Source organism: Rousettus aegyptiacus, unplaced genomic scaffold, assembly GCF_014176215.1.
Source record: "Rousettus aegyptiacus isolate mRouAeg1 unplaced genomic scaffold, mRouAeg1.p scaffold_m13_p_7, whole genome shotgun sequence".
Taxonomy (NCBI): Eukaryota; Metazoa; Chordata; class Mammalia; order Chiroptera; family Pteropodidae; genus Rousettus; species Rousettus aegyptiacus.
In genome coordinates this window covers 113,631,434-113,645,106 of record NW_023416310.1, presented here as the reverse complement: position 1 = coordinate 113,645,106, position 13,673 = coordinate 113,631,434, and the positions used below count along the sequence as shown (strand labels likewise).

At 44.0% G+C, this 13,673-nt stretch overlaps 1 protein-coding gene across 3 annotated transcripts in view; it reads right to left on the bottom strand.

Moving 5' to 3' along the window:
* Positions 1 to 3,638: 3,638 nt before the first annotated feature.
* NPAS2 (neuronal PAS domain protein 2) overlaps positions 3,639 to 13,673 on the bottom strand; it is a 129,337-nt gene continuing 119,302 nt past the window's right edge. For 2 of the 3 annotated variants that reach the window (XM_016157255.2, XM_036224032.1), the window contains 5 exons: positions 11,410 to 11,601; positions 9,776 to 9,963; positions 9,358 to 9,450; positions 6,660 to 6,837; positions 4,392 to 4,997 (listed from right to left, as the gene is read on the bottom strand). In XM_016157255.2, coding sequence (XP_016012741.2) covers positions 4,827 to 4,997; positions 6,660 to 6,837; positions 9,358 to 9,450; positions 9,776 to 9,963; positions 11,410 to 11,601 — 822 coding nt within the window. In that variant the 3' untranslated portion in view covers positions 4,392 to 4,826. Of the gene's footprint in view, positions 4,365 to 4,391; positions 4,998 to 6,659; positions 6,838 to 9,357; positions 9,451 to 9,775; positions 9,964 to 11,409; positions 11,602 to 13,673 lie in introns of those variants that run through there. The other variant, XM_016157254.2, reaches the window with a different exon arrangement.

Below are 13,673 nucleotides of genomic sequence, written 5' to 3'. Positions count from 1 at the left end.
ATTTGAGCACAATACAATAACAATAGTTAATTAGAAAAAGCTGAGTTTATAAAAGGCCACGGGTTTGCAACTTCATTCTTACAGTAAAACATGAACTATAAAAGGGGAAGTCGTAATTAACAAAGGAGTCAATATAATAAATATGCCTATTTATTGTTTTTAGTAAGTGGGGAAATATTGATATACATGGGTATCTTGTTTCTTTGTAATGCTCATGTCTGTGAATGATGTATAGAGACAAGCTTCTGAGGGAGTGAGGTGACACTTTTAAGGGAGACAAATGCTCCCAGGAAAAGTGGGGGTGCATGATGAAGGTGAGGGTTGTCCTACTTACCTACCGTGCAGTTACCCTGATGGCTACATGCCACAACCATGAAAGCAGGTCCAGGAGTGCATCCTAGCTACTAGATTAGCTAAACATCCCCTAAAAGAAATGCGATCCCCTTCTCTCAAGGAATAAAATCTTTAGATCAGCGGTCCCCAACCTTTTTGGCACCGGTGACCAGGGATCCTATGAGAATCTAATGCCTGGTAGTCTGAGGTGGAGCTGAGGTGATGATGCTAGTGCTGGGGAACAATTACAAAAAAAAAGATGAAGCTATGCTCACTTGCTCGCCCACTACTGCTCACCTCCTGCTGTGCAGCCCAGTTACTAACAGGCCATGGATTGGTACTGGTCAGTGGCTTGGGGGTTGGGGACCCCTGCCCTAGATGACCTCTCTTAATTACAGTGAAATGTTGGTAAGACATACATGATTTTCCAAACAGGCCAGCAGATCAGACTCAACATGTCGTAATTACCATAAAACCAGCCATAGAAAATGTAAAGGAATCGTCAAAAATAAAAATTTATATGAGGTAGCAATTAAAGCTGCCTGATATAAGACATGTAACTTCAAAATGAAAAAGGAGGAATCTGATGCCACAGATCAGTGGGGAGTTGACAGACTGTATAACCAAAAGTCCCCACTCCCTATGCCAAACTCACTGGTTGGTAACTCTGCACCTTCAGTCTCTGCTGGCAGAAATCACAATATGTTCTGAAGGAGGGTGGGTATGGTAAGATCCTTAAACCTGGGGAAGTACAAAATTTTCATTTGGTGAGTTATCGAAACTAGAGAATGGTATATAAAAACTGGACTATTGAGAAGGTATAAAAATGAGTATGGATTAAAAGATAAAAAAAGATAAATCATGGTATGTATATCCTTGCAACCAGTTTTGATGTAAAGATACTCAGTCTTGTTATCATCACATTTTCTGGGGTTTTTGCTTTTAAATGTTTTACTACTTTTAAGGGATCTTCTAGATCAGAATTCAGATTTTTAATTAGATTCTCATAAGTATTTATATTTGTAAGCTACTTTCTTCATAATTAGGGAAATTATTTTTGTGAATCCCTAAATATTGATTCATTTGTTGTTTAAGTAGCAGGTTATTAAGGAAAATGTTGACTACTTAATGGTTAAAAGATTGCTAATTGATATATTTATAAGATTAATGAATTGGACATTAAATGGATTACAGTGAGTGGTGACTATATCTTTCCATGTACAAAATCCCCTCTGATGGAAATGAATTTACCAGCATGGAGGATAATGATTTTCAGTTTGTGCAGATGGGTTGGTTGGTTGTAGCTCCACTGGAAGAGATGGTGCTGTTGGGACAGATAGTTTTAAAGGAAACTGAGTCACACGCTGAGTTAAATTCAGGATCCTTCCAGAGTGTTTCCCCCATATTTGGACATTGATTGGTAGACAAAAATCCTAAAAGAGATTTTTCTTTGTTTCTAATGAGCTCCCCTCCGCCCCCCAGAAAAATAAATCTCTTTCACAGTTACCAGAAGGCCATATATTTCAGCTATTTCATCAACCACATTATGTGTACAGAAGTCTGCTACTGTTTGTATTGCACATATGTACAGTATGTAACTCGTGTCTATCCATAGAGCTACATATGGCATTTCCATGGAGGATCCAAATTAGTTATTTCTCTAGGTTATTAATGGCTGACTTAAAAACTTTCAAGCTTCACATAAAATGAAGACAGAAATTGAAGCAATTTTGTACTGAACACTCAAATTTTTCCACATAAGATAATTTAGACAGTCATACAAAATGTCATGGCTTAGAACAATCTGATAGGTGACCGGTTTACCATGTTGCCTGTATAAACAAAAAAATTTTAATTAATTTAATGAATGGCAGATGCCATTGGAGACAAAAGATACGACATTTTAGTCAATTTTAAGATATTTGAAAACATGGTATATTCCAGAGTTCATGCTTCAGTTGCTTTTCATGAGCCAAGATATTATACTTTTCCAAATAACAGGACAGGGTTGCAAAACAGCCTTTTAATGAGCAAAATTAAATGAATCAAAAGTTTAGGGAGTAAACTCCCCTTGAAGTTCTGTGGGTTTAAAGAAATATTACACAATAAGAGTTTCTGAATTTACCCAGATTCTGAACATGTGTAAGATTTAAGCAATGCTAAATTAAATTAGCAGCATGGAGTACCCCACCCTGTTATAATGGCTTCTAGCTAGAAAATCCTAGAACGATAAATAAGCTGTTTCCATTAAAAATCTTGTTCTACTTAGGATTCTGACAGCCCATTATAATACAGATTCTTTTACAGAAAAACCAGACCTATAAACCTATGAATTTACAAAACAGTTAAGTTACAAAAAAGTTAATTCAACTGCACACAGACTTTTTGTTTTAAAAAGAGGGTTCATTTCTGGTGCCTTTAGTTTAAAGAGTAAATGATCCTAATGCATGCAAAGTATTTAGACTTGCATTTTCCCAGAAATACACAGCAATTGTGTGGCAAATAAAACTTCATTTTGATGTATTTCTATGACAGCCTCTCATGCCATCCAAACCTGATCCTAGTCATGGGGCCAAGAGGAATGATCCGTATTCCACATGGAAGCAAATAGAAGCACAGAGTTACAGCATTGGAGCAGAGAAGGGACCTCAGTTCTCTTGGGCCAGTGGTTGGGAGATATTGCTGTGAGAGCATCGCCACCTCAGTGTGCCAGGGCATCCTGACATCAGCGTGATGAAACCTTATGGGAAAGGGGGTTGTCTGTAGTTGGCAGTAGCCTCTGAGATGCTGCTGCTCTACCTGCCTGTCACATGATGTGTGTACATCTCACGCACACACATGCACACAAATCTTGTGTGCATCACCGATATCTAAGTGTTGGCAGTCAGAGCCCATGGAACTCAGCCCAAGTGAGCTGAGTTATAGGCTATAACTTCTCTAGTGAGAAATGCCTTCGTTACTGCCACAGATTGCCTGTAAGGTCGACAGGTTTCCAGGAACTTTTTCTGTTTTTGTTTGTTTGGCTGTCATTTCTACAGTGAGCCATTGTTTTTTCTGGAGTTACGTAGGATCTAAAGATCAGGAACCTGATGGCCTGACATACACGTTGCAGCTGAGAAAACATAACGCTATTACCCGGCTTCCTTACTGCTTGTGTCCACCATTTCCACATATTTGTCCTTAGAAACATCTTGAAATTAAAAATATATATGTATGTGTGTATATGTATATACATATATATATGAACTGATGAAAAGATGTATGCATGCATATATAACCAGGCACAGAAATTATTTCCAGAGGAAATTGTACAAATTTGTTAATTTATTACAAAATGTCCACTCACAGAAAAACACAGGAAAACTTTATACTTTTATATTTGGGAAAGGAACTGGTGTCTCAGATACAAAATAATTTACACATAATCCATACAATTTTATTTTATATAGAAATAGGTCATTATTACAACAGCTGTACATTTCACTACACTTTGTCTTATAATTACATAAAATCTTTTCTTTAGAAACATGTCAACATAACAAAACATACAAAAAAAAAAAAAAAGAGCAAAGTGCATTTCAACATGGAAATCCAGTCCCAGGTCTTATCATGGAAGAAAGGTCTATAGGAAAGTGGAACATTCTCCCTCACAGGCCCAGCACAGGTGTGGGTTCCTTGGGGCCTGTCTGACTTGTGAAATTTCTCCCCTCATAGTCCTGGGGAATCTCAAGATTCTGGAATGTCAGCTGCATGATTGTGCTTTGCTTTGAGTCCGCCTTGTAGTTGCAATCAATGAAGTAAACAGGAAACAGTCCAGTGTTATATTTAGGGAGTGTGTAGTGGGGGTGGGGGGAATCACCAGCATGGGTTGGGTCAAAGACCCTCATTTCGTTAGGGGTTAGGAGGGAGGGTGTAGGCCAGCTTTGCTCTCTGACTGGTGGGCTGTTGTTGTTACTGCGGTCTCCAAATTGAGTCATGAGATCTTGTTTTTTTTTAAAGTTGAAAGTGCCTAAGTTATCTCTTCCGTGTAGCTGTGCAAATTAAAATAAAAACAACCATTTAAAAATAATGAAAAATAAGCTCTTTATTCTCTCAACAGATCTCTGACTCAGTGCTTCTGGAATGCAAAGGAAAGAGGACTGATAGAGTGAAGGCCAGCTAGCATGTGTGGATGGGCCACCACCAGCTAGAGTGACCAGTGCACTCTCGGGAAGATGCAACAAGATGTGCCATCTGATAAGGTAAACTGAGTCATGATGTCCAAGTATGGCTGTAGAGTGTGCCCAAGGAGCACAGAGGCAAGGGACACGCATGTGGCCAGTGTGGCTGATCACTCTCACGTGCCAGCCGCTACTCTCCAGAGATGGTTACCATCCAGGAGATCTGAAATATACGCAGTGTGCACAAATGTCAAGGGTTTAGTTCAAACTCCTCTCCCTCTTCGTCCGTCCATTGGTTAAAGCTGATTGGGACCCAACCTTGGTGCCTGGGCACTACCGGGGCGGCTGCTGGAGGCCTGAGGACTCAGACAGGCTGCTGACCCTGCGGGATGGGCGTGGGGGCTGGGACTGTGGGGCAAAGGGCAGGGCCCCTGGCTGCTGCGAGTAGGTGGACAGAAGTAGCGAGTCCTGCTGCTCACTGTGCAAAGAGGTTGGCACCTGCACCTGGAAAGAAAAGGAAAGGGTTCCAGTGGTAGTTCTGGAATTCCACAACTCAGCTGTAGTGGAGATGGGGTCAGACCACAGGACTCGCCTTCACGGATAGGGGTCTCATGGTGAGGGCTCAGGAAGGACCCCTGGGGGGAGGGTGCATGGAGGAGAATGGGATCCAAGGCTCTGCCAGACAGGGGTGAATTGAATTCTGAAGCCAAGCTCCCCGCCAGCATGAAGGGTCCTTCTGGCCCAGTGGGCCTAGGGGGAATGCTGTCCCAGGCACACATGTGCAAATGTAGCTTGCATGTATTTGGGTGTTGGGAGCTGAGACCACATGCAGCTAATAGGCAGGGCAGGACCCAAACACACATGCTGTCTGCATACTCTCCCTGGTTCTGTAACTCCTTTCACCCACTGCGACCACCAGCATCTGCTAGGAGACATCCTGATTTGAATCTCAGAAACATCAGCTGGCCAAATCTCAACCTTGGAGCCTTTGGGCTCATCTCTCACTATTCCTGTCCATGAAATCACTTCCTCCAAGGGCCCCAGTCCACGCTGTTTCTGAAGCTGCCCAGGGTGTCTCTCTTGCTGGGTCCCTGTCCCTTCGCCCCTCTCAGCCACCCACACTTTGATATTTCCCAAACACCTGGCTCTCCAGCCCATGTCCCTGAGTTCTTCCTTCACAAAGGCCTCCCAGCCCCTGCGCTTTCTCCCAGCACTAACCCAGAGCCTGACATCCCCTAGTTCCCACTTGCACTAGGAAGCCCCAAGGGCACCGAAGAGGCCTGAGTGCTCTTGTACCCTTAGCCAGGCATCTTGGACAGAACAGGTATCTGAAAACATGTTTGGTGCTAAAGAAATATATGGGAGGCCTCTAACTCTTCCCCCAGGCTGTGCCTGCCCTGCTACAGCATCAGTCCCCATCCCAAATCACGGCTGCAGCTGTGACCTGCAAGCTGACAAGTATGCAAAGCTGACTCTGGAATTGCCTCCCACCATGCCTGGGGTCAGAAACATTTGAAAAGCACACCACACATGGGTTAACAGCTTTGAATTAAATTAGCTTCTAGACCTTCGAGCATGACTCTTTTCACCTCTAGCCCACTGTCTTTAAAATGTGTCACTGCACACTCTCCTATGGGTTTGAAGTTGCCCAGGCAGAGTGAAGGGGAAGCCAGTGTACTTGGCACTTGTTTTAAGTAACCAGTGGCCACATTTACACGTGCCTCACGTTTTCCTGAAAAGCACCAGCCTCATGTAACATGTATTTGTAAGGAAGTCTGATGAATCTTTAACTAAACATGATTTAATTTTATATTCATATAAGACTTTGTATATAAACATACTAATGCGTCCAACAAACACGGTTATCAGTGTCTGATTTTTGCTTTAAAAATATGGACACCATGATAAAAATTACCTTTTATAAGTGGGCCTTTTTAACATATAACCACCTGGGGCATAACAGCTGATGCTAAATTTCTCACACTATATATGTTTATAACCTTAGAGCATTGTGAACTTTAGAAACTATCGAGATTCAAATACAAATCTGCCAGGGGTTTATTTTGATCCTGGACTAGAGTCATCTGGAGAGCAAACGGGGGGCGAGAGGCCTGTCAGGCCTGGGCTGGGAGCTGGGCCCTGTCTCCTGGATCAGCAGGCACCCACCTGCAGGAAGTGCTGCTGCGGCTGCTGCTGAGCCTGTGTGGGCTGCAGAGGCACCGGCTGGGAGCTGGGGAAGCTGGGGTGCAGCACTGCCTGTCCCATCAGCAGGACAGGGGTCGAGGCACTACTGCTGGTGCTGTGCACGTCTGCATTCAGAAACACAGCCTGGCTTTGTGGATACCTGTTTGGTTTCACGTGGGAAAGAGAAAACTGACTTTTAAGAAAGAGGTATGACACCAACAGCATGGACAGCAGTGGTAAAATAGACAAATTAGATCTCATCAAAATGAAAAACGTTCATGCCTCGAAGGACACTCTCCACAAAGTGAAAAGGCCACTTAGGAAAAATATTTGCAAATCATTTAGCTAATAAGGGACTGACATCCAGAATATGGAGAACACAACTCAACAACAACAGCAAACAACCCGATTAAACAATGGGCAAAGAGCTTGGATGGACATTTCTTTAAAGAACAGGTTCAAATGTCTAACAAGCACTTGGACAGATGCTCAACATCATTAGTCATTAGGGAAATACAAAGCAAAACCACAGGGACCCCTCCATACAATGGCTATCATAAAAAAAATAGCAAATGTTGACAAGGATGTGGGAAAATTGGATCACTGTTTGGGGGAATGTAAAATGGTGCAGCCACTATGGAAAACAGTATGGAGGTTCCTCAGAAAATTAACCATAGAATTACCCTATGACCCAGCAACCCCATTGCTGGGTATATGCCCAAAAGAAGTGAAAGCAGGGACTCAAACAGATATTTGTGCAGTCATGATCATAGTAGCAGCATTATTCACAATAGCCAACAACTCAAGTGTCCATTAATAGATGAATGGATAAACAAAATGTGGTCTATATAGACAACAGGATATTATTCAGCCTTAAAAAGGAAGGGAATTCTGGCATATGCTATGGCATGGATGAACCTTGAGGCTATTACACTGAGTGAAATAAGGCAATCACAAGAGGACGTATACTGTAGGATTCTACTTATATGAGGTCCTTAGAGTGGTCAGATCCACAGGGACAGAAAGTAGAATAGTGACTGCCAGGGGTTGGGAGAAAGGAGCTGGAGAGTTAGTGTGAAATGGTAACAGTTCTGGAGATGGATGGTGGTGATGGTGGCACAACACTGTGAATGTATTTAATACTCCTGAACTATACGCTTTAAAATGGCTAAAATGATACATTTTGTGTGTGTGCACATGTGCACGTGTACGTGTGTGTGTGTGTATTCTACCACACTAAAAAAAATAATAATAAAGTTACAGGTGTTGACAACGAGCCATTAAGAAGGAGCAGAGGAAGCCCATTTAGGAAAGCTCCTGGGGAGCAGAGACTAGGAACAGATGCTTAAAGACGTTAGACAGAAGTCTGTTTTGCATTATATTTTTTTAAATGTTATTTCCCTATATGAGATCATTTGTAATAGGCATTGGGGGTTCCAAGCTTCTCTTGAAGAGGCCTGTGTGTGTGTGTGTGTGTGTGTGTGTGTGGCAGACCCAGACATACCCTAGAAGATAGAGTGTTAGGTCACGTCTGGAAGAGGTGGTGGAGGGAGATGGGGAGGGTATAAATTATTGGGTTGACTGAAAATGGCAGTTAGGAGTTCCAAGAAGAAAGAGTTTCCATTTTTACCTAGTTCACTGCATTTTAAGCATCTCTGGAAAGCAATGGAACAAGATTCTTTGTTTCCACTCACTTAGGTCACTTAGGAAGAACAGGCAAAATCCCAAACCAAACCCCAAACACCCCTGCCTTATTGCAAGCATTGCTGGAGAATTTCAAGGTGGCTTCCTGTGGCACACACCTGTCCCTGCCTGCCCCCATCACAGGGTTTTTATCAGGACAAAATGAAATGATGTAAGTACAGGCCCCTGACCCTGAGAAATGCTCAGGAGCCATCTGCTGTTACTATTATTACTGGCTCAGCGAAGACACAAGAGGAAGGACTTCTGGGGGCAGTCTCTGTAGATGGCTGCAAGGCCTCTGCATGAGGGCATGCTAGGCCCAAGTAGCTAGCGCTGTCCCAGTGAACTTCCAACACAGTTTAAGCCAGTGTTTACATGTCTGTGAGATAGCTCTATTTCTGCTTCATTTCAATGGGCTAGAAACTGTTTTCCAGCAGCTTTTCAAGAGTTTGCTGCTATGTCTCCAAGAACCTCTGTCTCTAGAACTAAGCACCTGAGCAAAGCTGCCTCTGGTCCTGGGATTTCTCCCGGGGAAAGGAGAGAGGAGGTTGTGCGTGCAGGAGGCCAAGGGCCCCTGTTCACAGGGTTTCACAGTTCTAGAAACACAGAGCAGGCAGAGCGTGCTTGTGGAATTTGCCAGCATCTGCTGGTCTGCTGGACCAGTCGCAGGCTACACATTTATCTGAACGACTGCCAAGGGTGAAGGTGTTTAGAACTGTAAAGCTGGCTGAAGATGATGCCAAACTGGAGATGTAATTAATTGTTTTGTTTAAGTCCTGTTCTAAGCATAGAACACCGACACAAAGGTTTATCTTCTCAAATGTAAGACTGTAGAAGGAAAGCTAAAGGAAGAGTCTTTCAAAGGCTCTGGGCTCACTTTGACCCTGTCCTCGGTGGACACTCATGGGGTATGCGGCTGGTCCAGGCACATGAAGCCCTGCCAGCCTGAGACACTCAGTGCAGCCCGCTGTCTCCTTCCTCCGTTCGGTCCACCTACTTGGCTTGTCGTCCAGTCCTGCTGACCTCGGATGGCTGCCTCTTGTCACAGGACCCGGGCATCATGGGCTGGATGGGTTGGCTCAGCAAAAGCCTTTGAGTAGAGGAAGAAACAAATGGGAAATTGATCAATCAGCACCCAAACTGTAGACCCACTGGTTGATAGCAAAACTTGTCCAGCCTGGCTGGACTTGTTCTGTCTGACGGAATCCCTACTCCACCTGCTCTGTTCTCAGAGGACAGTGAACACAGCAGGTCACTTCTGGACATCAAGACCCCAGCCCTTTGTTGCCTCTGCATTAGCCAAGACCAGTTTCGGAGGCCCTGGACTCTGCCTCCATCAACAGCAGAAAGGAGAACAGAAATGGATTGTCTCAAGTGACCCTCAGTTATCTTCCAAACAAGGATAGTCTCAGTACCTGAGCTGCCGATCATGGCTGAAGTCGGGGCTGGGATGGCATTGGCTGGCGTCCTGGGAGGCAGAGGCTGGTGTGGTCAGGCTCAGAGCTGGTGGGAGCACAGCTGCGGGGCTGCTGAACTGGGGCGCCAAGCTGCCCACCAACTGGCTGGTTCCCTGTATCTGTGAACTTCTCATCGGCTTGGGACCCTTTTGCATTATTTTTATGAGAAAGGTAAAATTTAGGCTCACTGCAGGAACTCCCTCCCCAGCACCTCTTGCATCTCTCCAGGAACCCCCTCCCCAGCACCTCTTGCCTCTGCCCTTCTTAGCCTTTTGTCTAACTCAGGACCTTTTATTTATTGAATCCTTTTGCTCTTGTGACTGCCTTCTCCATTGGATTGTAAGCACCTCAAGGAGTTTAGAATCCTGGGGCCCAGGACAGTGTCAGGCCTTCAGAAGGCAAACCAGACATGCGTTGAACCAGACAACTCAACTTTTTTGCTTTCCAAATTCCATGCAGGGACCCCAGGCCTCCCCCTGCTGCAGGGCTTTTGCACTGGCCGGCCCCCTCTAAGTAATGTCTTCCCCTTGATCCAGATGTACCTCATCCTCTCATCCCCTTGCTCAAGTATTATCTTCTCAGTGAGGCCTCCTCTGGCTACCTAGTTAAAACTCCAAACCACTCCCCACCTTCACCATCTATCTTCCCTGCACCATCACTTATCAGACTGAGATTTTCACTTATTTATATCCCTCTCCCCAATGGAACCAGAGAGTCCATTTTTTCTTTTCTTTTTGTTCACCACTGTCCCTCAATGCCTAAAACTTAGTGCCTGGCACACAGTGAGTGTTCAATAAATATTTGTTAAGTGAAATAATAAATGCATGAGAGAACAGGCTTGAGTTTGCTTTTGGGTTTTCTACTCAGTTTCACTGACTTTCCATTCCTATTTTGGCACCATAGGGTTTTACTTCTCAGAGTATCTATCTACGAAATCTTTTAATATCAGATAGTACCAATCCTGACTCAATTTTTTTTTTTTATTTTACAAAGTTTTCTTGACTATTCTCAGCCATTAAATTTTCTGTTGACATTTAGAACCAAAAGGCTGAATTTTAAAGTAAAACTCAAGTCTGGGTGAAGATTGACTAAACTCTCTTATACATGTACTTCTCCACATTTTATTGTATGTTATCTGTTTATGTTCCTTGAGACCTCAACAGACTAGAAGCTCCTTGAGGTCAAGGTCAACTCTTATTCATCTTTGTCCCCCTGGGGCTGGCAAACCGCAGGAGCTCAGGGGCAGTTCACTGGGTCTCCCAAGTCCAGGTGCAAACACAGAAATCTGAGAAGAAGCTGTATCATGTGACCTTCTAGAAGCAAGGGTTCTGCACTTCTTAATTCCATTCGACTCTAGTACCATTTATTGACTAGTGACCCTGTCAGATGGCAAGGTCACTGATAGCTTTTAGGAAGTGGCACTGGCTGAAAGGGAAGGGGTTGGCAGGGAATCTGAGGGACAAGGAGGAGCATGGAGGCCCTGGGGAAAAGGGACATTGAACAGAAGCGGATAGCCCGTGTTCTCACACTAACAATGGCTGAAACCCAGAGTAGATGATGGAGACTGAAGACACACGCATTGGGACAATTACCTGGGTTGATATCACACTCGATTCTCTGAGCAGGTGCTGGTTTGTGACCTGGGCAGAGGCCATCTGTCTCGAAAGCTGAGGGCTGGCGGCGAGTGGGGACTGGGTCCCTGGGGATGACCTCTGTGGGAGCTGAGCGTCAGGCTGCTCAGCACTGCTGAAGCTCAGGGATACAGCTGGCTGCTGCAGAAACATCTAGAAGCACAACAGGAATGCCTTTAGGCCTTCACAGGCCTGCACCTGTATTCTCTGTCCATGGTAAGAGGTTAGCTTTCATGCTCTCTGACCTGCCTGGGAAGGTCATTCACTCAACATGAAGACACTGAGGGCCTGTGCTGTCATGAGCACAGGGCAAGGCCCTGGACATGGAACAGTGGGCCAGAGAGACACTGCTCTTGCCCTCAAGGATACAGTGTAGTGGCGAAGGCCTAACAGTGTCAGGACACCTAGACCCAGATGGTCAGTTGATGACTTCTGCTTGCATAGAGTCTAGGCTGGCTTACCAGTTCCTTACTAGAAGGGGAAATATCTTGTGAATGGAAGGGATGATGCAATAACGGAGGTAGAGAGTTGGCTAACTTGTGCATGGGTCATGTCATCTTGGCAGAAGGCCCAGGCTGTGCTCAGCCTTGAATCTCTAACCTGTGGCACTGGTCACATTGTCCTGGCAGAAGAACAGGGCTGTGCCCAGCCTTGAATTGCTAGCCAGTGACCAGGGTCTATATACATATTGTGGACTGGTGCCTTAGACTCAGTGCTCCCAGCGAGGATGTCTCCCATGAAGGAGGTGACTGCACCCCCAGGAAGGCAAATGAGCAGAGAGATGATGATATAACATCAAGTCCATATACTTGAAAAACTTGGTTACAGATAAGCTTTATAATCATTGCAATAATCCCTACACATTGTTATCCAAGATGCTCACGTTTAAGAGGTGGTGCTTTGTTAGCCTGGTGATTTTCCTGTGAAGGGTTAGGAGAATCTAATCAAGTTGGTAAAGAGCGCTGAAATCTTGTGAGAACTTCGATCTATCTCATTCATAAGTTTGGTGTATCTGATTTAAAAGAATTGGTTGGATGCTTACATAGATTTTACTTCTTTACATTTACAAGCCTGCCTTGTTAGGTATGTGAAATGTTTGAAAGATCTAGCTATATTAACTGTGTAAATTAATGGCTTTGGTAGATAATGCTGATTATTTACAATTTGTTAAATATAGAAACTGATTTAACATAAATAAAAACAAGTAAAAGCGTTACTACTTTTAGACCAAATTAATAATTTGTAAATAAAATATGATCTGTAAGTTGACTCTAAAGGCTTAACAACTTCGATAGTCCCAATAATAATTTAAACTTAAGAACATCTAGCTCTTTTACGAAAGCCTCCATTCAGCATTAAAAACATTAACTGGTGTTCTCTTATGCACATAGAGTAGAAATGTTAGCTGATGTTATTTGTACCCTGATTCTTGACACAGTGCTCCACTCTATTTTAGGCCCCTAGCTTTGAGTGCTTTGGGGGGACTCTCTTCCTCCCAGCATCTGGAGTTTGACCCCCAATTCCTGCACTCAGTGCATGCAGCTTCATTCCCAGTGCAGACGCCATAAGCTGACACTGGCTGAGCGGTTTTGGAGGTCAGATGCAGAACCACTCCAGGCAGATACCTGCAGGAGCACTTAAGGACCAAGAAGTTCAAGTGAACGAGGCAGGGTCAGCGGGTGGCCAAGCCAGACAGGGCCCCAACTGCTGCCCTTTCCACCACACCATCTGATCGCCCTACTTTCCCATCAGGCCCCCAGCTCCAGCAGAGGAGCCTGCAGTTTGGAATAAGGGATTTTTGTTGCTTTTGAAGTTGAGAAGAATTTTCTGGTGTCATCATCTCAGATTCAGTACCATTCAGGATAAATCCAGTCTGAGGATTCGTGCTTTGTGTGATCCCAGTTACCCACGGTAATATGGCTTGTCTATAGCACAGAGGGTAACACACACTTCAGCCCTTCAGCACAAACCCATCACTCACACTCAATAATGTACATTTTTTTTTTGGTAGGATTCAATTTGCCTTCTGATTAGTTCAAATAAATATATTCTTTATTTATGATAGGTGGCATAATCTTGCTTAAATCAGGCTTACCTTAGTTCAAATTCCAACCCTATCATACACTAGCAGTATGACCTTGGGTGATTCTCATAACTTTTCAAAGCCTTAGTTTCCTCATTAATAAAACAGTGACACTCACATCTACCTCATAAAGATGAAATGA